General features: G+C 43.0%; 1 protein-coding gene across 4 annotated transcripts in view; it reads left to right on the top strand.

Moving 5' to 3' along the window:
* ADCY8 (adenylate cyclase 8) overlaps positions 1-27,949 on the top strand; it is a 217,735-nt gene that overhangs the window by 72,043 nt on the left and 117,743 nt on the right. For all 4 annotated transcript variants that reach the window (XM_082719720.1, XM_082719721.1, XM_082719722.1 and 1 more), the window contains exons 3-5: positions 5,906-6,036; positions 15,222-15,333; positions 25,783-25,910. In XM_082719720.1, the coding sequence (XP_082575846.1) occupies positions 5,906-6,036; positions 15,222-15,333; positions 25,783-25,910 (371 nt within the window). The remainder of the gene's footprint in view (positions 1-5,905; positions 6,037-15,221; positions 15,334-25,782; positions 25,911-27,949) is intronic.

A 27,949-nucleotide genomic window follows, 5' to 3' on the forward strand; every position in this document is an offset into this window, starting at 1 on the left:
AGAGAAAAGGAAGAAAAAGTTCCCTGAAATCTGAATTTTATTACTCATCCTTTAAGTTCTGTTCCACATTGTGGACTATAGATTATAGAGTAATGCAAGTTATCATCTGTGAACCAGCCACTGGGATGAATTAAAGCATCCCTGATGGCTACTGCTATTTAATAGGCACCTTCTGTATTCCAGCATCTATTTAAAGGGCTTGAGGGTAAACCACAATCCTGGGAGGCAGACAGTATTGCTCCCATCTTATAGATGAAGAAATGGAGCCACAAAGGGGTCATATAGGTTATCATGGTCACAAGGTGTTGAGCTCAGTCAGGACTTAACTCAAGCTTGCCTGACTCCAAAACTTTTGGTCTTAGCATTTCTGGGCAGAACTAAAGTTCCCGGAGGTCTTGGACCCCCACCAAGTAGACACGGACATTATCTGGACTGTCAGCTCCCTCACTATTCTGAATAAGCCTGAGGAGGATGTATGGACTATGCTTGTATGAGCCAGTGCAACAACACCTTTTGCAAGATTGGGATCATACTTAACTTTCAGAAACAGTAACAGTTCCGGATGACAGTTCCATAATTCCCTTTCAGATACAAACTCAACTGCCAGTCAAGATTTTGGTAATAAAAATGGAAGAATTTTTATTTTTACAAGTGTAACTGAAGCTTTTCACTATGCAGTATGATGGCCTTTTAATATTCTGCCTCTTCATCCTCCCCATACTTCCTGTGTAACGTTCCTACTTTAAAAGCTAAAACATTTGCACCCATGTACAATTGGAGTTCTGAAACAATGCTTAAAATAGAGCATGCTTGCCAGTGAATTTCATCAACATTTGGGATATGGTTACAGCATGCTAGACACCATCTATTTCTTTTACCAATACTAACTTCCTTCATCCTTCAGCCCTGTCAGAGACATGTAGTTATGATCAGCTCCAGGTTACAGATGGAGAAACTGATGCTACAGAGAAGCTAAATGATGTGGCCCCCAAGTCACAGAGTTAAGGACAGGCGGAGTTAAGGTTCAAAGCCAGAGTCCACCTCTGGGGCAGTTCACGTGACTTGGCTGCTTCTGCTTACCGACCTTCTCTGTAGGTTCCGTGCACTCCACCCCGGTGGTCAAAGCCGGACCCCTTTTAGGGACAGCTACTTATCTTTCCTTCCACAAATGTGCACTGGCTACTGTTTTGTGCATCTTTGTTTTCTGCCATGTCCCCATTTGGTTAAGACTTACTCTCTCTCCTCTGTACCCAACTGCCCCCCAACTCTGAATAGTCACTGATGACCACCCTCTATATTGTGCCCCTGCACCTGACCATGAGCCTTAGGCAAGACTGGATGTTTGACCCAGCCAGACTCCTTATGCACACATGGTGAGTCTTGAACTGAGCAAGAATCTCCTCAAAATAGCCAAAGAGAGAGGGCATAAGATACAAGGCATACAAAGATAAAAGGCATAAGAGCTTTCAGTAAAGGAGAAGTGGGAGAGTCTTCTTGCTAACTTGCAGAAGGGAGATTCAAATTAAAACCACATTGAGATATCACCTTACACCAGTTAGAATGGCCAAAATTAACAAAACAGGAAACAACATGTGTTGGAGAGGATGTGGAGAAAGGGGAACCCTCTTACACTGTTGGTGGGAATGCAAGTTGGTGCAGCCACTTTGGAGAACAGTGTGGAGATTCCTCAAGAAATTAAAAATAGAACTTCCCTATGACCCTGCAATTGCACTCCTAGATATTTACCCCAAATATACAGATGTCCTGAAAAGAAGGGCCATCTGTACCCCCAATGTTTATAGCAGCAATGGCCACGGTCGCCAAACTGTGGAAAGAACCAAGATGCCCGTCAACGGACGAATGGATAAGGAAGATGTGGTCCATATACACTATGGAGTATTATGCCTCCATCAGAAAGGATGAATACCCAACTTTTGTAGCAACATGGACTGGACTGAAAGAGATTATGCTGAGTGAAATAAGTCAAGCAGAGAGAGTCAATTATCATATGGTTTCACTTATTTGTGGAGCATAACAAATATCATGGAGGACAAGGGGTGTTAGAGAGAAGGGAGTTGGGGTAAATTGGAAGGGGAGGTGAATCATGAGAGACTATGGACTCTGAAAAACAATCTGAGGGGTTTGAAGTGGCGGGGGTGTGGGAGGTTGGGGTACCAAGTGGTGGGTATTATAGAGGGCACAGATTGCATGGAGCACTGCGTGTGGTGAAAAAATTAATGAATACTGATTTCTGAAAATAAATTAATTAATAAAAAATATAAAGAATATATGGCACAAAATTTACAAATATAATAAAATACATAATAATTAAAAAAAAAAAGAAATCCAAGTTCAAGGGCAAGTTCCTTTTGTTCCCAAGACTTAGCCTGTTTTGCCCTTAGCTTCCCTGAGACACTGCAGTATCCTAGGATAAAGTCTGAGTTTTCTGAAGCTATGTTGAGTTGGGTATCAATCTGCCACCAGAGAAATCCAAATAAATATGGCTACCCCTTCCTTCCTAAGCCTGTGTTGGGTTCTGGAGGTGCACAGGACGCCGCTTTAGCTCTCAAGGTTTCACTGACTAGGGAGGGTGACAGCCATCCAAACAAGAATTGTAAAACCCCTACAGTGGAATTTATCAGAGTATGCGGTTGCTTGATTCATTGGATGAGCAGGTGGAAATGGTGAACTATTGAAAAATTATACTTGAACATTTTATTTATGACTTAAACATGAAATAGCAAATGTATTAGCTGGTCTTTTAAAATAAGGCCAGGGCATTTATTTTTAGCTTTGATGTATTGTTTCTTATTGAGACCATAGCTAATTGTGCACCAGCCAAGACTTCTAGTTCCTTAAAAATGGAGCAGGAATTTAAAAGTCCTTGCAACATTATCAGAGTGACTTTGGAATTTTTCCCACAAATGTTCACGGCCACCTCATCCACATCTTAATTCAGTGGTGGTGTTTTGGTTAGTCAGCATTACCAAGCCTTCCCAAAGCATTCGATTCCATTTTCATACAAACAGCAACACTCCTTCCTACTTGTTGAAAAATTTTAATATCTAATTAGAGTGAGCGCACTCACAAATAAACTGACATAATTGCATTTGGGAGCAAGCCCAGAGGCTCCTGGCCAGCATGGGGCTGGTGTGGAATAGAAGCTGTGGGCATTTAGAGAGCTCCTTATGAGCTGGAGACTTTCAGCCCCGTAAGCGCCCAGCTGACAGGTGTGAGGGAGGGCAGTCCCTCTGAGTACCCACTGAGTCAGGTAATTCAGAATGTTGGTAAGTGGAGGTCATCCAAGAGAACTGTTCTGCATTCAATCAGAGGTTGATGGAGGTTACCATCAGGGCAGAAACCAGTAGGTCAACATGGCAAAGGATTAAGGGGTGCTTCACGGAAGTGTTGTCATTTCAGCAGAGCAATTGGAGAAGGCATCCCAGGGGCAGGTCCAGGATGATTGGAGGAACGCATGGCTTATGTGAATAACCACCTGTTTTAGAACACTCAGATGACCAGCCTCTTGACCAGGAGTGAGCATGTGCCTTCTTCCTGAGACTTGCCACCAAATGTTTAGGCTCTGCAGATCCATGTTCTCCTCACTTGTTCTGTGCCTGGCTCTGAGTCTTGAAGACAGCCTGAGTAGAAGCCCAGCCTTCCTTCCATTACCTTTGCAGCTCTTGCAAGGCTCCCAGGACCTCATCTGTTGCTTATGGAACAGTCTGCCCCAAGTCACTGGGTTCTCTGTCCACACTGCTAGTGAGGGGCTGCTGGACTTACTGTCATAGTGTTTGTCAAGCTCCTGCCCTTGCAGGACCTCTCTGATACCATGACTATCATTTCTTGAGCCTGTTGTCTCTGAGACAGAGCCTATAAGCCCCCCACGGAATTCAGGATCACATCTGTTTGTTCAATCCTGTATTCATAGCAGCTGACAGATTGGTCTATCGCAGAATCTCAGTAAACATGTGTGGAGTCAATGAATGAGTGAATTTCAAAAGAGACAGTATCCCATAACCTCAGTACTTGCTGGTCCGTCCCCCTGTGGCTGTGGCATCCTCTCTAGCTTTCTACAGGGCTGTTCCTCCTGCCCTTCAGGTCCCCACTCCAGTCACCACGTAGGGTCCTTCACTGACTGTTCAGCTAAAGCAGCCACCAGCTCCCCTCTATCATCTCTTCGAGGGTCTCTTTATTACCTCTAGAATACTGGTTTCCTACTGATTCTCCACGCCCATCACTGCACCTGTCACATGGCACCTTCCCCTTAGCATGGTAACAGAATGAATAAATGACTGAATTATGATCCAAGTTCCAGTGGGGGGTGGAAGGGAGACCACAGGCGTGGTGTGAGTTTTCACCAAGCATTTGCCAAGTGCATGACTTTGGACTGCTGGATTTCACATGCACTCTTTAGATCTCAGAATCCTAATATGTAAAATGGGATGAACATTGTAACTTACGGCCTCGTACAATTAATACGTGGTTTTGATCAAACAGTAGGTACAAAGCATTTGGTGTGCTACAGTGTGAGTGGTCAGTATAAAGAAGATATTGTCTGTAACCCCAGAGTAGGTCTCTTACCAGGGCTTTCACCTTCACTTTGCCTGCCATAGAGACAGATCCGTGAGATGTCTCTCCATTTATAAGGGTCTAGGGGAGTGGTGAGTTCTTCCTAAAGCCATTAAGAATCACTGCTGTTTGTAAGCCCAGAAGAGCTGCCTACATGGGATGTCTGCCTTTTCCTCCCCCAGGACAAGGATCTGCATAAGATAATCTCCTGAATCTCTCACCATCTTTCATCTGCACAGACTCTGCTGGCCACAGTAAGGAATCCAGTCATGAGCTGGGCACAATCTCTGCCATCTCTTTGTTCACTGTTTAGGAGGCATTTATTGGGAACCTGCTATTTTCAGGCACTGAGTTCCCCTCAAAGCTGTGATTAGCACCTACTCCCATCCAGCAACAATGCACGAGCAGGGCCATGGATACCGGGGAAACTGGCAAATAGCACTAATGAGGACAAAATGGACATGATGCAGGGTCATTTTCAAGAACCATGTCTCATAATGAGACAGCCTTCAAGAGAGGAGAAGCTTCATCATATGAAGCTCCTGGGGCACTTCATTGATAAAGCCTTTTGCATGGGAGCAGAGTCAAGGAGAGCCGAAAGGAGGGTGGGAGTTCATGCCAGGCCCATCACAGGTTTTATTTCATAGCATGTTCACAGTAACCCTGGGGAGCAGATGATTTTATTGCTATTTGACAAATTAGGAAACTAAGGCACAGAGATGACCAAGCTCACCTAAGGCTGTGACTGTTCATAATGGAGACAGGGTCCAAACCCTGATTACCCCCCAAAACCAGGACCTTCCCAACTACCATCCCCCAAAAATCCCATCAGAGAATAAGATGATAAAGGATTTCCTCCTCTCCCTGTACTCTGTCCATCTTGCACTACACAGGGCTGGCTCATTCTAAGCTTTCTGCTATCAGCATAAGCATCAGTCCATCCCAAAGATTCTTTCTATCCTGGTTTGAATTATGTCATGCTCTAATCATGACCTGTTCTTATCTGGCACCTGTCACGTTTTGTGAATGTGCATGGGTACATTTGAGTGGGTATTATTGAATGCTTGTATCGCTGTTAGCATGTAAGCTCCCCATAGTAGGGCCCCCAACCATTTGGATCACCACTATCTACCCAACATCCCACATGGTGCCTGGTACATAACACACACTTGGTAGATATTGGTTGTGTTCAAGAATGGCATGAAGTTAGCAATTAATTTCTCAAGAAAGTTGGCCAAGAGCCCCAAGACTTCTGTGGGGTGCACACCTGCCCCATCTCAAACTTGCTGGTAAAGCCTTAACAAGCCTGTCCCTCTGCATTGCTTTGTTCCAGGAACGGCTTGTGCTGTCTGTGCTCCCCCGCTTTGTCGTCCTGGAAATGATCAATGACATGACCAATGTTGAAGATGAGCACTTGCAGCACCAGTTCCATCGGATCTACATCCACCGTTATGAGAACGTCAGGTAGGAACCACGGTAGCCTCCCCCCAGTTCCATGTGTGATCTGAGTGTGCGCCTGGATACTCCCATCTGACTGCCGTGACTTCTGTCTGCCTGAATGTCAAAGCCTTTCTACATTTGGTTGATTAATTCATTAACCAGTGATTATTCATCACAGAATACCTTTCCAAATTAAGGCTCAAGGAGAATGTCAGGGAAATGTAATTATATTGGCTTGCCTTGCCTTTATATTTCAAGTAGAAAAACAAAAGCCTTTTACATTATGATTGAAAAAAATAATTCCCAGATGTGATCTGGAGACCTCAGGAGTGATCACATAGCTCTTCTCCTTATATCCCTTATAACTTTCTTTAATATATAAAAACAATTACAATATAAAAATGATTACAGCTGATTTTTATTTTATTTTATTTTTAAACATATTTTTGCTCAACCATCCATCCATCTATCTACCCATTGACCCAACTACCCACCCCCCATCCACCCAACATACTCATCCCTTCATCTATGCACACTTGCACCCAACTACCCACCTACTCACACATCCAACCATCCACCTACCCATCCATCCAGTCATCCACCCATCTACCCATCTACCCACCCACTCATCCAACCATCCACCAACCCATCCATCAAATTATCCATCCACCCACTCATCCATCCATCTACCCATTCTTGCACCCACCCACCCTTCTTTCTACCCATCCATCCATCAGTGCCCTCTCTGCCCAGAACTGCCCTGGACAATATGGTACGTACTGAAAAATCAGAGGTGAGGGTTACTTGATGAGACAGGCCAGATTTAAAATTCCAGTTCTACTTCTTCCTTGTGTGTGACCTTGGGGGATTTACATAGCTGAATATCCGGACCCTTCCCTGTAAAATGGCATTTTAATAACCACCTTGCAGGGGTTGATGCAGATGATAGGAGTGAACATAAATACGAAGCACAGAATAGGGGTAACATATAGTAGAGCCTTGGACGTACTGTAGATGGCTTCAGACATGTCTCCTAATTAAAAGTAAAACAAGCTAACCCTGGTTGATTTAAAAACCTGTATTGCATGGAGCACTGGGCATGATGCATAAACAATGAATCTTGGAACACTGAAAAAATTAAATTAAATTAAAAAAAAGAAAGAAAGAGTCTATAGATAGGCTGCATAATGGCTCACAGGATAACTGGGGAAGGATGGAGAGGTGGGCTCAACAGATGGGCCAGAATCACAGCAGAACCCTAGGCCAGTGAGGATCCTGACTTCACTGTTTCTGCAGAATCCACTGCTTGTGCCCTCAACTCTGTCGCCTTCCCCAACACAGTTGTCACCTTTGGATTCCTCCTGCAGTCCCCCAGGACCTGGATGTAGCTGCCTCTGCCCTACCACAACCCCCTGCTCCCCCTGCCTCATTGTACTGTGAGTTAAAGCCTGGGGTAGATGTGGCTGATTGGCTTAGATCAGTCACTCACCAGAAGTGCAGATTTTTCATGAAAGGATTAATAAACTAAGAAAATTTTTTAAAAAGAGCCTGGAAATTATATCTTCCTTCCACTAAATATTATAGGGTGAAAATTTCCAAACGTAGGGGGAAATTTTTTATGTTAAACAGCTCTAAAACTGACCAATGTACCTTCTTGGTTCCTTCCTTCCTTCCTGACTTTAGTCAGAGGGAAGCCTTCTTACCAGCCTCTCTGGGCATTCAGCTGGAATGCTGGGGCACTCATCTGAAAGGAAGTCCAGCAGAAAGCATGGCTCGAACCCAGCAGGAATATCCATAGAGATCATTATCAGAGTTTTGTCCAAAAATAGAACTACGCTGGTTAAGATGCCTGAGTTTGTAAAGCAGCCTTTTGTCAATAGCCACTCCCATAAAAGATACTCCCCAGATCCACGAATTGGTCCCATTGATAATGGGAACTCATTAAGACCAGATGTAGACAACAGGAAGTATCTATAATTATAATACAGTGTGGGATTCTATTTTTATTTATTTTTTTTATCGTGTTAGGTTAATCACCATAAAATACATCATTAGGGGGCACCTGGGTGGCTCAGTGGGTTAAGCCGCTGCCTTCGGCTCAGGTCATGATCTCAGAGTCCTGGGATCGAGTCCCGCATCGGGCTCTCTGCTCAGTGGAGAGCCTGCTTCCCTCTCTCTCTCTCTGCCTGCCTCTCCATCTACTTGTGATTTCTCTCTGTCAAATAAATAAATAAAATCTTTAAAAAAAAAAATACATCATTAGTTTTTGATGCAGTGTTCTAAGATTCATTGTTTATGCACCACACCTAGTGCTCCATGCAATACGTGCCCTCCTTAATATCCACCACCAGGCTCACCCATTCCCCCAATACCCTCCCCTTCAAAATCCTCAGTTTGTTTTTCAGAGTCTGCAGTCTCTCACAGTTCATCTCCACCTCTGGTAAAGTAAGCAAAGGGTACAAATAGCTCATAAAAAGAATACGACCTAGAGTGAGGAAGGGGGTCAGAGTGAGAGAATAAGGGAAATCCTAAAAGACATGACTCTTATTTGCCGTATTGAAAATTGAGTCAGCTTAGTGAAAAATATTAAAAAAAAAGAATCCTAAACCAAGGGATTAGTGAAGGCTAAAAGTGAGATCTATCTGTCTATATCTGTATCTCTATATAACATATAACATTAATTATGTATATATGATTATTATTATCTGATATTAATGATTATCGTTGTATATACCTATATATGTATATATGAAAAGGATGTTATGAAAGTGCCTGTCACCATAGAGAAAGTGATGGTAGGGGAGGAATATTTACCCTTAATAAAGAAAATAAAGGGAAAAACAAATGAGACTATACACCCACACCAACACACTTAGGAGCCTTAAGTTCAATAAATGACATGTTTGGCTTTCTTTTTGCATCAATCCATTTTCAGTGCTTTCCTTAGTCAAGAACAACGGAAGTGACTTCTCTCTTCCCCACCTCACCCGTTTATTTTAAAGCATAAACAGAGTTCTTAATCTTGAGACAGACCCTCTTGCAGAAAAGCACACTGCACTAAATTAGAATTGGGTTTGATGCCCTGCATTTCTCAGCGGTCTCACCCCACAGCAAAGTAGCCTTTCCTAGCAGGAGAAGAGTCTGCAGATACCTGCTGCCACATTGGACTTCTCTGGTTATCCCAGAGGTGGTGGGCAGGGGGGGGGGGTGTATGGCAGCGGGATGCCCACAGCTCCCTCTGATTTGGGGAAGATGACCTCTGGTAGGGGCAGTGGAGCCTCTCCATCCCACTGCAAGGCTGTTAGTTGCCAAAATAAGACCAGAGATGAGAACCAGACCGGCTGCTCTGCTCTGTTCAAGCCCCCCCAGAGCACACCAACTGCCATAGAGAGAACGTATTTTTAATTATTTCCCATCCTGTGTCTGTCTCTTCAGGGCAACCCACCAAGTTCATTCTGTCTTCTCTGTTGCTTCTGTTGTTTGTTGTTTGGTGACCCTTCTCCAAAAACGGTCTGCTGTAAGCATCTGACTCTGGGTTACAATTCCTATGATGTGTGTACAGGTGTACATGTATCAGTACAGGGTATGATGAGGCATGTACACGGCTTTTCCTGACCCAGGGGACTGGGCGCCAGTGGGTTAGGCTTCTCATTTCAGAACACATTCTCTGAGCCACATCTCCTGCTAGACTTTGGCTGCATCATTTCATCTTTTGGGGCCTCATATTTCTAATCCAGAAACTGCACTGTTTGCAATAAACAGACAATTTGGATTCTCATGTTGATTTCAGCTCTGTGCATCTGAGACTTCCCTAGATTCTCTCTGGGGACCCACTTGGCCATTTGATGTTTCATTGGAAGCCTTTTGGGCTTCTGGTCCCTCTCATCCCAGCCCCGTTCTATTTATTTCTCTTACTTTTTCCCATATATTTACGGCACTTACATTATTCAGGGTAATACTGTCTGCTCTAGCAAATCACTTCTCAATTCCATTGATTTAAATTCAATAACATTTTTTCACACAACAGCCCACTTCTGATGCTCCTGGTTGGTCAGTGACTCAGGGACAAAGGTCCCTGAGTTTTATATTTGTGCCCTCGCCTAAGCCTCAGAGTTTTTGGCATTCAGCCCCTGGAGGAAAGAGTATAGAAAAGGCACACCTGCTTCTTCACCACCTTGGCCCAGAGGTGACACATGTCACTTCTGTTCAGATTCCCTTGAGGAGCCCACGACTACATGGCTCTACCCAGACATGAGAGGAGAACAGGGTCCCCAGCTCAGTGGTCTTTCTTAGTAATGGGGAACATGGATTTGGAAGATGTTAGCGTCCCTCCCAAAGCTCCCTTCGCCTTCCTGTTGCCCAGCCCACACCATGTACACTGGCACATTTGCTGGTGCACGTTGTTTGGATCTACTGAAGAGGCAGATTTGTCTTTACCTCTCTCAGTGATAGAGTAGAGAGTTAGACAGTAGAACCTTCATCAGGGATCAGAAAACCCTCAATTTTAGAGGCTTATTCAGTCTACCTGCTTTCTGGGCTGACTGTTCTTTCCAGCCAACCCTATCCACATGTGAGGCCTTCATATTGGCCATGTAGACCAGAGTTTCATGTACAAGCAAAATAAAACTGAATGGGCCCAGAGAACCTGTTGGCTGGAGAGAAACATTCCCTGATTCCCCAAAATTTCCCCCAAAGAGTAACACTGTCTGGACTCCACTTATCAAGGGCTATGTCATGATTTAGAAGTTACCCACTTGTACGTAATGATGCAGAGATGCTTCAGCGATCTCTTCTTTATTATCAGGAAAATGGAAGCTCAGAGAGATTAAATAAACTTCCCAAGGGCACACAGTTAGGAAAAAGTATATACCCAGGACCCATGTTCCAAACGATTCTTTAGAACTGTGCTAAAGCTTTCTTGAAGTCTATTTGCAGAGTGTGTATTAGGTAATAACACTTATTGTAGCCAAATAAAAAATTTATATAAGCAAATTAGATTTGAAAATTAACATGGTATCTTTAATACATGCTAAAATGAATATACTCTAAGATGATTACCATGGGAAGTTCTAAGTTCGTACCTAGAGTCAAGAGATCTGACCTGGAACTCACCACTTGTTCAGACACCATTGCATGAAGTACTGTGTGTTCAGGAGACCACAAAAACTTTGATATTGGATCACTGAGCATATCTGAAACTCTTTTGACCTTTGGTCTCTGCATACCCATTTCTCCTTTAAGTAAGTTGCATGCCCCATAAGGGCTGTGATGGTTCTATCTACTCACCAATGTCATTCAACCACCTTGCACAAGTAGGCATTCCACTAATTAACCACTGAATGAATGAATGGACTGTTCTTAGAATAGACAGATAGATATTAATAGTTTTGGGTGAATGGATCTATTGAGTGGATCGGACGAGATGACCCTTCTACTTCCACCTGCCATGACAAAGACCATCCTTACTTCAAATGTAGCATACCAGAGTGATAGAGTACAGATTCCAAAGCCAGACTGCCTGGTTCAAATCCTAGCTTTTCATGCCCATGGGCAAGTTACTAAGGTCTCAGTGCCCTTATCTGTAAAATGGAGATGGTCACAGTAGGTCCTACCTCATGGATTGCTATGAGGAACCAACAGGTTAATCCTTTGGATTAACCTTAGGACAGTGCACAGTAGATACTCTGTAAATACTGTTGCTCCTCTTATTCCCATTTGTGTCAAAAGTTAGGAATTCTTTCAGCTGTAGGTAACAAATGATCTAATCACTGGTCATACTTTATCCTCTGATCCCTCTCTTCTCTCATTATCTCTCAAATGCCATCATTCAATTCTAGTACATTTTTTTGAAATAATAAAAAGAGCTAACACACTGAAGGAGAATCTACTGTGCCAGGAACTGTACTAATAAGCACTTGTTATCCACCAACAAGGCAGGTACTAGAATTACCTTCGGCTCACAGATCAAGCTTAGAGAAGTTCAGAAAGTTACCCAAAGTCCTGGTATTCGTAAGTGGTGATCTGGGCTCTGAACTCTGAGCTGTCTGGACTCAAATCTTATGCATTTGGTCCTATGTACTAGGAAGATGTTGTGCTACCGGAATCTCATACAGGACAGTGACTGTAGACTTACTTGCCCAGAGGAAACTGAATACACTAGAATCTAAAGGCCTCGGGCCCATGCTTATACCCCTTCACTGGGTTTCCATCACTTTCCAGACAAAGTGTATTTCTGTATTCTTGAACCTGGCTTACCAGCCCATTTCCAACGTTACCCTACCCCACATCTCTAACACACACACTTTTTCTCTCCCTTCTTCTTTTCCCCACCCTGTTGCTCAGTGTTACCCTCTAACCAGCTACTCTTGAATTCTTGCAGATCTGTGGTACATTTGCCCCACTTCTACCTGACCCTAACAGGTGCCGATTGCTCTGCTCAGACCACCCATCCTACTCACTTTCCCATCTGTCTGCTCACATAGGTCCTTCAAAACTCAGCTGAGACTTTGCTGCATCAGGAAATTCTTGATCCTCTGTGACTGGTCCTCCCCCAGTGTGTCCTTCTGTCAGATTACAGTGGTCCCCCTGTTATGCATGGTTTCAGTTTCCCACAGTTCATGGCAGTCCAGAAGCAGATGACCCTCCTCTGACTCAATGTCAGAAGGTAAACAGTAGCCTCACACTAGAAGGCTAGTGTGATTCCCCTCTCGCTTCATCTGATGATGTGGGTATTTTATCATCTCTCAACACAAGAACAGTGGGTACAGATGTTTTCAGAGAGAGACTGTAGTTACATAACTTTTGTTACAGTATATTGCTACAATTGTTCTATTTAATTACTATTACTGTTAATCTCTTGCTGTGCCTAACTTAGAAATTAAACTCCATCATATGCATGTATGGGGGGCTGGGGGGACAGTCTCTATAGAGTTCAGTACTATCTGTAGGTTCAGGAATCCCCTGAAAGTATTAGAATGGATCCTCCTCCCCTACCCGACCATTCCCTGATAAGGAGGGGTACTGTATTTGTCTCCTGTATTGTTTCTGTCTTTCTCCTTGTCTGGCCAACCTCAGTCCCTACACTATGAGCATCTTGAGGACACACACTGCATCTTTTTTAATCATTTAATCAAACTTCCTAGTGCAATGTGTAGCTAGACACATGGTAGATGTGCAAATATTTGCTAAAATAGTAGAGGCATTACATAATTAATTCAAGCAATAGTTGTCGTTGTTGTTGGTTTTTTTGTTTTTTTTTTGTTTTTTTAAATCAGGGCCACAGGATTCCTAATCAGTCCATAAATGGGTTTCAGGAAAGGTGCAAATTCCTTGAGATGAAGTGTAAAATTGTGAATACTTGTGCATTTTTAAGAGAGAGAATTCATAGCCTCTATCAGATTCTTAAAAGGGTTTGTAATGGAGATAAATTTAAGAACCACCAAATACTGAGGTTGGTAACCAGTGTAAGTCAACATACATTCTACAGTGTCTTCTGGCTAATTAACATATCTCATTAAAACTAAGTTACATTGATTGTAAGACTCACCATTATTTTATGCAACACTAAGAAAAATAAAAACAAGAAATTGGCACACTGCTAAGATGGTATCCTAACTTCAAAGATGATACAACATGAAAAGTGTCTCTGCTGTTTTTTGTGTTCTTTTTTTATTTTAATTACAATATAGTTAACACACGGTATTATATTAGTTTCAGGCATGCAATATAGTGATTCAACAATTCTATACATGACTCAGTACTCATCACAGTGAATGGACTCTTAATCTTCTTCACCTATTTCACCCATCCCCCACCCACCTCCCCTCTGGTGACCACCAGTTTGTTCTCTATGGTTAACAGTCTGTTTCTTGGTTTGTCTCTCACTCTTTTTCCCCTTTGCTCATTTTTTTTTTTTTTTTGCTTGTTTCTTGAATTCAACATAGGAGGGAGATCATATGGTATTGGTCTTTCTCTAACTGACATATTTCACTTAGCATTATACTTTCCAGCTCCAACCATGTCATTGTGAATGGCAAGATTTTATTCTTTTTAAGGGCTGAATAATGTCCTATTGCATATATACACCACATCTTCTTTATCCAGTCATTCACTGATGGACACTTGGTCTACTTCTATAATCTGGCTATTGTAAACTATACTGCAATAAACATAAGGGTCTATATTTTTTTCAAATTAATGTTTTCCTGTTCTTTGGATAAATACCCAGTTGTGAAATTACTGGATCATTTAATTTTTTGAGGACTCCATGCTGTTTTCCACAGTGCTGCACCAGTTTGCATTCATACCAATAGGGCACGAGGCTTCCTTTTGCTCCACACAGAGGGGCCTCCACTCTGGCCTGGGTCCCTGAGCTGGTGCAGTGAGGTGGGATGGAGCACTGCCCTATAGTTTAAGTGGACAACCCCAACTCTGCCACGTGCTTTGTGGGGACTATTAGGCAAGTCTCCTTGCCTCTCTGAGCCCCAGTTTGCTCATCTTCACAGTGGAGTGGCATCCTCACATACTCCTGGGTGGAAGAACTAAAGCAGTGTTCATACAGTGCTTTGCTTTCAGAAGGCTTTCAAGCACTACCCCCTTTCCTTATGCCAAACATATGCAGAGCTTTGACCTGACCTCACTTAAATCCTTAGACAATGTGAGAGTTTTAGACCATGAAATATTCTGCCTGAGGTCTCCCAGCTCTGCTACCTAGTCCCATAATTTTTGAAAAATGCCACCTTCTATTTGCCTGCAATTTTAGGTATGTCATTTGCTGGAGAGAATGAGTTTTTTTTTTTTTTTTTTTTAATTCTTTGTTCCCCTGTTTTAATTTCACACTGTGTTCACGGCATCTGCATTGTTGTTCATTGTGAAAATAGGTAATTCATAAAGCTTCATTTTGCTTTCCACAACAAACTGATCTGTTCATAGTGAGAAATTCCCTTTGGGGTTGTTTGCATCGCCCACACTCCATGGTCCTGCACAGGAAGAAGGGCTTTCTTTTGCCCCTTTGTCCTTCCTGAACCCCTGGGTGGACTCTGTCTGCAGAGATATTTGTTAAATACTGACACATTCCTCCTGACTCTCATGGCAGGGAGAGCTAGAATCTCAGGCCACGGTTGGGTTATTTGGATGGTGTTGATGTCTTCCAGAATGGAGTAAAATATTAATATGCTTTCTCCCCACCCCGTCCCTCCCCTGTTGTCTAGTATTCTTTTTGCAGATGTTAAAGGATTTACCAACCTCTCCACGACCTTGTCTGCCCAGGAGCTGGTCCGGATGCTCAACGAGCTCTTTGCCAGATTTGATCGACTGGCTCATGTGAGTTGAATTTAATTCCCTTCTAGTCTTTTGTAGGAGTGAGGGACTGCATGTGAAATTAAGGAGAGGAGAACTCAGGCTTCTCACCAATATCTCCTTCCCTGCTTCCTTTTCCCTGGCTTGGACCCTCAAGACCCACAACTTCTAGGGAGCAATGTTAGCTATTTACAGATCTCGGATGGGAGGTTTGTCAGATTAATTTTCCCAATTGTGCGATAGCTGGTTGAGTGACAGTTAAGCCAAAACCTTTTCTATCTGTTTACTGGCCCCACCCCCCGTTACGTCCCCCTTCATGTGGCCAGGCGCCACCCAGCTGCAGCCTCAGTTTGGTTCAGGCAGTCATGGCTGCCTGTAGCTTCCCAGCCAACTCCAGCCATCTGAAACGAATTAGCTTGTTCTTAAGAGCCAGTAATCCACTGGACCGCCATTTTGTTTGGCCTAACCTAACAGCTTTGTCTTTAGCAAATAGGACACTATCTTTATTTTTCAGCTGGCTCAAGAGAACAGGCTAAAGGAGATGGACTTTTGCTCTCAAAATCCAGATTCCTAGTCCTAAAGCATGCAAGTTGCAGAAGAACATCATTGTCACACTGTTTTTCAGAGTGCGATTTAGGTCCAAACAGGCATGCCTTAATTTCCTTCTTTGTAAAGTGTGTTTCTATCAGTGCCAACTTCACCAGGCTCTCGAGAGAGTCCCGTGCAACCACATCAAGTGGGAGTTCATTTTTCAGAGCATCCAAATGTCCGAATTTAAGGCTGCCTGCCTCCAAGGAGAGCCATTCAGATTTGCATCTGAGTACCTGCTCGGTGTTGTGCACTGTGCTATATGTCGTGAGTGTCGGAATAACAAAAACACACTTTGTCCTAGCCAGAGACACATCAATAAATGATCAATGCACAATGTGTTGTGTGTATGATGAGGATTAAGTCTGGGATGTTGTAGGAAGATAGACTCTACAATAACCCTTGCATCACAGAAGACTTTCCAGATAAAGTGATTCTTAGACTGAGTCTCAAAAATGGGAAAACGAATAGAATGGAATAGTATTCAGCAACAAAAAGGAGTAAACCACCGAGACACGCAGCAATATCAGGGAATCTCCAAAGCAATATGCCAGGTGAAAGAAAACAGACCAAAAAGCCTAGATACTTTATGATTTCATTTATAAGACATTCTAGAAAAGGCAAAATTATAAGGGCAAAAAAGAGACAAATGGTGGCCATGCGTTGGAGGTAGATGGAGCAGATTGATTGCACAGAAAAATGGGTGCAGTGAGTTGGGGAATGATGTAGCTCTCCACAAGTGAGCAGGACTGTACACTTCATCAAAATCATCAGCTTATTATTTATAAATTATAAATATTTATTGCTTATAAAAAATTCATTATTTATAAACTATACACCAATTAGCAAAGTGAAGAAGACAGGGACAGTCATTTTTTTTTTTAAGGATATCTTTATTTATTTGAGAGCATGAGCAGGAGGAGCAGAGGTAGAGAATCTCAAGCAGACTCCAGGCTAAGTACAGAGCCTGACATAGGACTCGATCCCAGAACCATGAGATCACAACCTGAGCTGAAACCAAGAATTGGATGCTTAACCAACCGTACCATCCAGGCACCCCTAGGAGGGAAGGTCATTTTATACCAAGGGAGAGTGAAAATAAAGATGCTACCTTGTATGTGTAGGAAAACCAGAAGGGATTCAGCTTTGCAAGAGGAGCAGGTGAAGGTCGGGAGGGATGGAGATGAGGTTAGGGAGATGACCAAGGACCCGCTAAGGAATCTGCCTTGTAACCTGTAGCTACTGGACAGCTATAAATAAGAGACTTGACCTGGCAGAGGAGGAGGGGAAAGCTGAGCCTTCTCCCTACTCCCCCCTGCCACATCCTAAGAAGAAGGGTTGAGTTTACCAGAAAGACTGGGAATTTGGAGGTGGGAAAGAACATATCCCATTTCCTTTACTGTTTTACCTCTGGGGTCTTGGTGCCAGTTACAATAGTTATTCTACTTCATATTATGGTTCTGACTATTTCCACTCAAAGACCTCAGATGACCAAAAATGGCCCTCCAGAGAGAACCAACAGATGTCATCAGGGTCAATTTTTAGTTTCATGATAAACTCCACTGACCCCGGGACAGGGTTGCTAAGTAATATCTAACCCAGGTTGTTCAACTAGCATTTATTGCTAGGTACCGTGCAAGACTCTGGCAAGACAAAACCCATCCTGGACCTCAGGAAGCTCACGTCTGGGAAAGGGAGAGCAGATCCATAGGAACTGCAGGGCAATGTGTTCAGGCAATAACAGGTGCAGAAGTCCTGGGGGAGGAAGGAAGGAGCAGCCAGTGCTTGGGTAGTGGGGGTGGGGGCGGAGCATAGTGGTGATTTGGTAGCACCCAGAGAAGTTGCTGTGTGCAGGCTGGGTCTTGAGGAAGAGCAGAAGCTTTCCTGGTATCAAATTAGACCGAAGAGAACAAACAGAAATACCTTCGAGGCTGAGCTGTGGTGTACACATAGGAAAGTGTGAAAATTCAAGAACATGCTGCTTGTTTGAGGAGCTCTAAGAAGCTAAAGATTGGGACGCCTGGGTGGCTCAGTCAGTGACGTTTCTGCCTTTGGCTCAGGTCATCATCTCAGGGTCCTGGGATGGAGCCTCACATCGGGCTGCCTGCTTAGCCGGGAGTCTGCTCTTCCTTCTCTCCCTGGCTTTGCACACACACCTGTGCTCTCTCTCTCTCAAATAAATAAATAAAATCTTAAGGAAAAAAAGAAGCTAAAAGATTACTAGAACATCAAGGGCAAGGAAACTGTAGTGCAAAAGGAGCTTGGAGAGGAAGCAGAAGTACATTTGGAGGGCATAGTGCAACTTTTAAGGGATGTGAACTTTGTCCGGTAACCCCTGTAACTGAGCTTACTCCCTGGTCACCTTACACATGGTGTGGGGGGAGGAGGGAGACAAGGTACACAGCCTGCTGGTCCCCAGGGGGTGCAAGAAGCTATCATCCATCTTCTGGGATGAGTCTTACTGAAATTTTAAGATAAACTTTTTGGAGGAAAAGAAAAAAAACATTAAATACAGATCCATGATGAAGGAAAATTATTATTAATTGATAAAACTATTAAATATTCATCAACTGCCTGTTGTATGCTACTTACTATTATGGGTCTTTGCCCTGGAACCTCAATTCAGTTCTCCCGACAGACCGATGGAACTTATTGTTCCCATTTTACAGAATGAATGACTGAGGCTCAAAGAAGTAATCTTCCTAGAACCACTGGTAGGTGGGTATCTGTGATTCTGGACAACTGGGCCAGGTGTTTGACTTTTTTTTTTTTTAAGATTTTGTTCATTCATTTGAGAGAGATTAAGAGCACAGGAGGAGAGTAGAGGGAGAAGCAGGCTCCCCGATGATCAGGGAGCCCAACTCAGGGCTCAATCCCAGGACTCTGGGATCATGACCTGTGCAAAGGGCAGACAGTTAACTGATTGGGCCACCCACAACTGACAGAAGTGCTCCCTCATGACCCCCAGCAATGCCACAGGCACTTCAGGAGACAGAACAGAAGACATTGGTAGATGTGTTGCTACCCTTGCGGGTGCTTCTAGGGTTAGAATCATGGGACTTCAGGTGTCGGCTGGACTTGAATGTTGTACCTGTGCAAATCTCTCTATGTGTCTGCGTTTTCTATCAGAATTGCAACAGAGGATAAATGGGGGGGGGCAAAACAAAACACATGAAATTTCTCTTAACCTAGCGTCTGTCTCCAAATAAATACTCAGCACCCGTTAGTGCTCCGTAGCTCTGACCCCCACCCTGGGTGCATCAGTATCTACTACTCTCAGGGACCTCCCTGGAAGAGTTTGACAAATGCTACCAATGAGAACAATTCCACTCATCTGGAAATGAGGAAACCTGCTTTCAGGGTTGTAACCAACAGTGTTAAACTCTGCTTCTGTATAAAAGAGTTTTAGAGCGGGCCCTTCTTGCATTTTTTAGCATCAGAATTCTGTGGCTTTATACAGATTCTCTCTCTGCCTCACCATGATTTTTCCGCTGTAGATTTTGTTTACGTTGCATATCAGAGAGAATTCATCCTGCATGTGAATTTCACACACTGTACCTGTTTCTCTATGGCATTATTGAAATGCAGGAAACTTCAAAGCTTCCTCTAAAAATTCCTTTTAGTTTGATGGAACTCCTGAGAGCCCTTGTGGTTCAGGCTGTTCAGAATAGAGCTTTTGTTTGTTTGTTTTCTTTTTCTTTTTTTAAGATTTTATTTATTTATTTGAGATAGAGAGCGCATGAGTGGGGGGAGGGGGAGAGGGAGAGAGAGAGAGAGAGAGAGAGAGAGATACAGATTCCCTGCTGAGCAAGTGGACCGATGCGAGATTCAATCCCAGGACCCCGGGATCATGACCTGAGCCTAAGGCAGATGCTTAACCAACTGAACCACCCAGGCGCCCCTGTTTTTGTTTTTTGACCCTTGATAGTGCCCTTGACAAATTTTGTAGCTTTCTGTCTTTGATTTTCTTTTTTATTTTTAATAGTCTCTGCCTACCCCTCCCCCACCGGAATCAGAAATGAAGAATTTGCATACTATTATAAAGGCTTCAAAATTGTAAGACAAAGAACATATTTACGGTTACACAGTTGACATGATTACATCTTAAACCTTATTTTAAATTGCTGACAAACTGGAAGCAACCTAAACTATTGCAGGAAGGAATAAATCCAGCACTATGGAAAGTGAATAAACAGATTAAAAAGAATGAGCTAGCCATTTTTGTACTGACATAGAAATTCAAGACCTGTTTTGCCTGAAAAAAGCATGTCTCAGATCCATACGCATATAATACGCTTATATGTTTATGTTATATAACATACCTAATATAGATGTTTAGAATATGGCTGTTGAGCATGAAAAATAGTACATATATATAAACACGTCAGGTACATTTGGATGCAAAGCAGCCTCTGAGGTGGGGAAGGGAGCCAGGCTTCCAGGCGGCCTTGTGACTGAGGAGGAGGGACTGCCCAGGGGGATTTATCTACTAGGACAATATATTCATGTCACCTGTGTAATTACAATTAAATAGACTCATAAAACTGTTACGGTTTCTAATACAGCTTTTTAAGAAATACATGTTTTTGTTCTGAGAATCTTTCATTTGTTTTTAAAGATTTTATTTTATTTGTCAGAGAGAGAGCAGAGAGAGCAAAAGTGGGGGAGGGGCAGAGGGAGAAGCAGGCTCCCAGCTGAGCAAGGAGCCCGATCCCAGACTGGTCATGGAATCATGACCTGAGTAGAAAGCAGATGCTCAACTGGCATCCCACAGCCTTTCACTTTTTATTGACTTCTTTCTGATTACTAAAGCCATACTTACTCATTACGTAAAATTCAAACATCAAAAGTATAGAAAATGCAGCAAGTATACATCCTTGTAATCCTATCCCTCCTCAACAATATAACCGTCTTTGATAATTTGGTGCTCTTATTATTTCATTATCATCTATGATCAACATGATTTCATAAACTTCCAAAACCATTATACCATATCACAGCCATCGAGATGGGAAGAAAAGGATTATATTAAGGCTCACTCAATAAAATCTGCAAGAAGACCCTCACCCTACTTTATTTTTCTTTTTCAGTATCTTTTTTCAAAGCAAAATGCTTCCTTAATATAAACTTCCAGAAGCAGTTTCTGGTAAAAAGAAGTTGCTTGGATATTACTGTCAGGTCATCTGACAGCTCACAGGAACTGATCAGAAAACGTGCCTGCAAATTGACAGAACTTGACAGATCAGACAGGTCTTTCATGTGTATATATTTTTATACACACACACACACACACACACACACACACACCATTTGTGTGGGGCTCAAAGTTTTTCAAAGAGGTTGCCAGCCTCACCTTTGTTTATAAAAAAAAAAAATGGACCCTGGGCACAGACACATTCACCTCATTATGTGTGTCTCCTCCAGAAGGATGATAAACCATTTTACACCATTTGTGTCCAAAACATCTCTGTCAGGAGAGCTACCATTCTGGACTCTGTCATCATGTCTTCAGTTTCCTGGAGAAAGAGCGTGGAGTTCAGCAAAAGTAGACAGACATGGGTGCGAGTTCCAGCGCTGTCTCTTACTTGCTTTGTGACCTTCGCTTACTTAAGCCGTCTGTGAAACGGCACGTGATCAAAGTGTGCTCATGAAGACTCACCAAACTAAATGGAATGCAGTTAACACATCTCCTGGCACATAGTAAATGCTCAATAAATATTACTTCTTTTCCCTACTTAAGTTTTTTCAAAATGCTTTTATATCTATTTTCATGGAAAATCACTGATTAAGAGTTGATGAATATCACAGGCAGCCCATAACACTTTTTTTAAGTTTTTATTTAAATTCCAGTTAGTTAACATACAGTGTGATATTAATTTCAGGCATACAATACAGTGATTCGGCAACTCTCTACCTCATCCCAAGTGCACTCCTTAATCCCCATCACCTATTTCACCACTAACCGCACCCTCCTCCCCCACTCTGGTAACCATCAGTTTCTTCTCTACAATCAAGAGTCTGTTTCTTGGTTTCTCTCCTCTCTCTTTTTCCCCTTTGCTTATTTGTTTTGCTTCTGAAATTCCACATGAATGAAGTAATATGGTATTTGTCTTTCTCTGACTGACTTATTTTGCTTAGAATTACACTCTCTAGTTCCACATGTGCAAGTCAGATTTCATTCTTTTTTATGGCTGAGTAATATTCCTCTGTGTGTGTGTGTGTGTGTGTGTGTGTGTGTCACCTCTTCTTTATCCATTCAACAGTCATCAAAAGAAAAGCCTTCTGCAAAACAAAGGAAAAATCAACGAAACCATAAGATAACCTATAGAACGGAAGAAAATATTTATAAATGACATATCTGATAAAGGATTAGTATCCAAAATATATAAAGGACTTATAAAACTCAACACTCAAAAAAATAAATAATCCAATTAAAAAATGGGCAGACGATGTGAATAGACATTCCAAAGGAGACATGCAGATGGCCGACAGACACATGAAAAGATGCTCAACATCACTCATCATCAGGAAAATGCAAGTCAAAACTACAATGAGATATCATCTCACACTTGTATGAATGGCTAAAATCAACAACACAAGTAACAACAGATGGTGGTGAGCATGATGTGGAGAAAGGGGAACCCTCATGCACTGTTGGTAGAAATGCAGACTGACACAGCCACTCTAGAAAATAGTATAGAGTTTCCTCAAAAAGTTAAAAATAGAATTACCCCAAAATCCAGCAAAAATACTAATTCAAAAGGATACATGTATCCCAATGTTTATAACGGCATTATTTACAACAGCCAAATTATGGAAACAGCCTAACTATCCATCGACTGATGAGTGGATAAAGAAGATGTGTGTGTGTGCGTGTGTGTGTGTGCGTGTGTGTGTGTGTGTAAAAACTGAGCCACAAAATAGAATAAAATCTTGCCATATCATTATTTTAGCCAGCTTATCTGTAGCACAGGAAATTTTTCACATTATTTCCTATCTCTCATATGAAAATCTTCATATATAAAGACAGGTGTAGATCCTACCTGTCCTCCTTGTTCCGGACTATTATGACAAGACTCAAAAGAAGAAAGATCTGAACATAGGGATGGCTGTTTCCAGGTGTTTGTGGTCATTGCTACCATTCTAACTGATGGTCATGCTTACTTCATTATGTATTAAGAACACAGTGGGTTACTTTGACACATTTCCTAGATGGGGAATTGAAACTCTCATCTCAGTGATGTCAGTGATTCGGCCAAGGTCAAACAGCTGGTAAATGTGACCAGAATCCAGAAGTTGGATTCTTAGACTAAAGCATTTCCTCTCTACCTTCTCCTCTTTCCTCCCCAGTGCCAGCCCTCAGCGCTCCAGACTACCATTAGCTTGAGTCACTCAGAGCAGTTTCTGCCCCCAAGAGTGTGTTTGACTGAATGCACCTACTGAGTCTCTCAGCCTCAGTGTTCTCAGCAAAATCTCAATCTGACTTATTTTATCAGTGGTTCTCAAATGCTCTTTCATAATCAAATATCAGGAAGTTCAATTTGTGGCCATGAGATAAAATATACACATACTTATCTGCAATGTACTGAGTTTTTATGATAATTTTATTTAGTTCCAAAATGTTCTTTTAAGAATGTCCTTTTTACTTTTTAGGTTTAAAAATGCTCTTTTCTTAAAAAAAAAATGCCCTTTCTTTCATAAAGTCATGGGCATAGTGGATGGTACTTGGGGTTTTTTTGTTTGTCTGTTGATGGATTTTTCATACTTCTCTTTGGCAAAACACAAAATTGAACTTTATAGCAGTCCCTTGGGCCTTCTTGTTTTGCTTTGTTTTTATAACTGTCCCAGACATGCCACAGATCTGGAAAATGCCAGGAACTGTAGGCCAAGTACTCTCTGGTTCTGTTCCAGCCATATACTAGGGGTCTTAGGGAGACACAGCTGAAGGTCTGGAGCTTCCCTTATTGATCAGACCCCCCATTAGAAGGTCTCTTGCAAAATTAGCTCAACAAAGCAGCCAAAAGACAGGAACCACAAGCTCCCAAAAATAACCTTGGGACAGCTGTGCATGCCATCAGAGTTCTGAAGACTGCATCTGAGCCCATTTGGGAAGGTTGGCAACATCCTGCCAATCTGATCCAGGCGGGAAAGCACTTGTGCCAGTTCTCTTTCTCTTTTCTCTGCCTGATATTTGTGTTTTGTATTGTGAGAATGATTTCATTCATTTGTTACCCAAACACAATGACTGAATCCCCTGATCCAATCAGGAAACCATCATGGTGCTATCTAGGTTGGCAGGACAAGGTGTCCACTGTGCTTCTTGTGTCCCTGTGCATGCCGCCTCTCCTCTGTCCTTGGATCCTGCACCCCCAGGGAGAACCTTGCACTCACAAACCGTGTAAGTTTTTAGGACTTCAGATCTGGGATGCATCTCAGAGGTCATTCGGTTCCACCCATGTAACCAAGGAAGCCAAAAGAGAAAGTCATCTGCCCACGATCACAGACAAATGTGAGAAAACTGGGTCAAGAGTCCCACTCCTCATCACAGAGACAGTCGACACTGATGTAGTACCCTGTCTGCTGGACCCCATATTAAACCTCCACACACCTCATCTTACCATCCTCACAGTCAAAGATGAGGTCCCATTCTTTTACCATTTTACTGATGAGGCAACTGAGGCTCAGAAGATAAGTTAGCTGTAGGGACATAGGATTTAATCCAGTGCCGTGTGACTCTTTAGCCAGTGCTCTTAGTCTCTACGTTATGCTGCCTGAAGGTCTCTTTCCTTGAAAACCTGCATCATCCAACCTCTTCCCACCCAGCGTGAAAACGCACCTTTTCCCTGGTGCTTGTTGTTCTTTGAGACTCCGTAAGAATCATGTCCTCAAGACTGTGAATCTGTCAAACATCTGTGCCATCCTCCGTACCTATGAGGTACTGAAGGTACTACCCTTACCTTAACGAGGATAAAAATTGTATCTACATGGGCGCCTGGGTGGCTCAGTGGGTTAAGCCGCTGCCTTCGGCTCAGGTCATGATCTCAGGGTCCTGGGATCGAGTCCCGCATCGGGCTCTCTGCTCAGCAGGGAGCCTGCTTCCTCCTCTCTCTCTGCCTGCCTCTCTACCTACTTGTGTTCTGTCAAATAAATAAAAATTTAAAAAAAAAATTGTATCTACTTGATCGGCTTGTTGTGAGAGTTAACACTGTTTAATATAGGGTGCATCAGAGAGGTTACTAATAATTTCGTGTCAGGGACAATGCTTGATTCAATCATAGTTCCCTATTGACTTTTTTTTTCAATGAATAAACATATGAACTCACACATGAATAAAATGATATGTGAGACAGAGTCAGACCCTCTTCTTAAAGTGTCAGTACCTTAGTTGGGAAAGGGCCTAAAACAGAGTTGAAATAGTAGGCATCCCTGGGTGGTTTGTACTTTTAATTGCTTATTCTTGAGTTAAGACTACTAAAAACTATTAATTCAGAGATCTGTCCTGTGAGAAAAAGACACTGATGAGCAGGATTCACAGGGGAACACTGAACATGTGTTTTAAATGCCCACTCTTGGCCAGGCCTGCCCACCCGATGGGTGTTCATCAGAAGGTTAGTAGGTGGCAGAGCTGGGATACAGCCCTGTATTTGTTGAGCTCAAACTCCAGTGTTTATCTGTGACTCTATTCTACCTCTGAGCCCTTCAGACTTTTATTTAGGGTACCCCACCCACCTCTTAGGAAGATGATAGAAGTGTATTTCAAAGGTAGGTGTTCCTCCACGCCCAGGGTGAAGAACGCCTGACTGCCCTGCCTGCTTTCCCAAGCCTTTCAGAAGCACTTACCTGTCTGCTGACTCAGTCCTCTCCTCTCCACCCTGTTCCTTCCAGGAGCATCACTGCCTTCGCATTAAAATCCTGGGGGACTGTTACTACTGTGTTTCAGGGCTTCCTGAGCCCCGCCAGGACCACGCCCACTGCTGCGTTGAAATGGGCCTCAGCATGATCAAAACCATCAGGTAATCTGGCTTCTCCTCCATAATACCCAAGCCTTCAATGTGCATGAGGACACACCGCCCCATCTGTCCTTGGAGGTGGATGATGTGTTTGTTGTTTGACTTATGACACAAAAACTGCATGCTCATTAACTCTCCCGTATGAACCAATGAACCTGCCAGCTTCATTACGTTCCTGGTATACCTTCCTTTGTCCAGCATATTGGTATTATCAATGTCCTTGTGGGGATACAGCAAGGACCAAGTTGACTGTGGTGATTGCCTTCAGGGAATGCAGTGCAATGAGAGAAAACTCAGTATGGTACAGTAAGTTCTAAGATGAACCCAACCTAGGATGTGCAGAAGGAGATAGAGGAAGAAAAGCTCATTTGGGCCAGGGTGCTGGAGAAGGCTCTCCAGAGTAGAGCTGTCTCAGCTGTTTTCTAAAAGGTGAGCAAACCTTAGATCCTGGGGGACTGGAGAGTGTGGCTGGACATGTGGGAGGTCAGGATGTGCTACAGTGACAGCTGGTAGAGTCTGGGGAGGAAAAAGTGGTGACAGATGGATTGCAGGCTGGGAGCAGACAGGGCTCACAGACCTTCTCAGCCATGATAAGGGTTGTGTTTTAGCCTGAGGCCAACAGGAAATCATTATAGGGCCACCACCAGGGTTGGTTTCATGAGTGTGTGACAAGTGCCTTTGGCTTTGGTCAGTGTATCCGGCAAATAGAAGCTTAATCATGAGGTCAAGGATTTTGGAATTAGACTGCTTGTGGCTTTAAGACAGAAGCTCAGTGGTGTCAGAGTTCCCCTTAAGGATCCAGATAGGAAGCTCCAAATCAAGCCTCCAGGCACTGCAGCCTTCCCTGACCACAGCAAAAACAGTGAAGAGGGTACATGGGCAGAAATCTTCTCTGTGGCTTATGCCTTCATCTTATAAGGGAAGAATACTGCCATTAAGAGGCCAGAAAAATCTTCTAAGGAACTCAGTCTTGGTCGTGTGGTCTAATAGGTATGTTTGTGATCCTTGGCTGTGTCAGTCTGGTTTAAAGACCAGCAAGAGAGCAACTTGTGCACCCCACACACAATCTCCACTGAAGGCTTAGATCACCTGATGGCTTCCAAAACCAATCCTGGAGTAGGCATGACCAACACAGTGTGCCTGACGACTTCAACTTGCTGACAGATCCCCGACTTCATTCGAGTTTGGGGCAGAGGTCTGTTGACATCAGGAAAGACTGTGTAGTCCCCTAATTAAGAAAAGGATGGAAGCTCTTTCCTTAAATATGATTTTGTTTCATTGATGTGATACTGGTCATTTCAAGACTTAGCCAGATATCACGTTCCTGGTGGGTAGACATGCTACCCTGGCAGACCCTCAGGGTCTCACCTCTGGAACCAACACATCACCAGAGCCCAGTCAAGATGGCATTGTGCTTTGCTATGGGGGGTATGATGAAAATCCCACCATCACTATCCCTGAGACCAAGTAGAGAGGTGGAGGAAGAGATAAGACATGCCCCCTTTCTGATAGAAATGCAGAAGTTCTCACTTCTAAGAACAGTGGAGAGAGGAGCCCTCAAATTCCAACCCAGAGTTCCTTCTAGGTATGTGGAAAAGATTGAAGATACTTCTTAGCTGTTAATTTGGACACTTGTGAGTCTTGCCCTGAAAACTAGGATGAATTGTAATATGTTAACTAGCTTCAAGGGAGACAATGGGCCTGACGCCCAGAAGGCTTGCTGTCTTATTTGCATTCTACAGCTAATTAGGTGTGTGAACTTTATTCTACCAGCCAACTGGTAGGTAGATCAACAATAAAAAAAAAAAACATCTGCGGAGCTCTACCAAGTGTTAGATGCTGCCATTTTAGTCCCTGGAAGTACAGTGATAAACAGGTCACAGAGCGTCTTTCTCTTGCCCATGAGTGTCCATTAGGGAGATGACTTGGATTTGCTGTCTGTGAAATGATGAAATTGGGCCACCTCTGAAGTCTCTGCGAGTTCTGAAAGTCTGCGATTTTTGATCAACCACATCAAAATCAAGTTTAAGTAGCAAAACTTG

This window comes from Mustela nivalis (assembly GCF_964662115.1).
Source record: "Mustela nivalis genome assembly, chromosome: 2".
NCBI classification, from domain to species: domain Eukaryota; kingdom Metazoa; phylum Chordata; class Mammalia; order Carnivora; family Mustelidae; genus Mustela; species Mustela nivalis.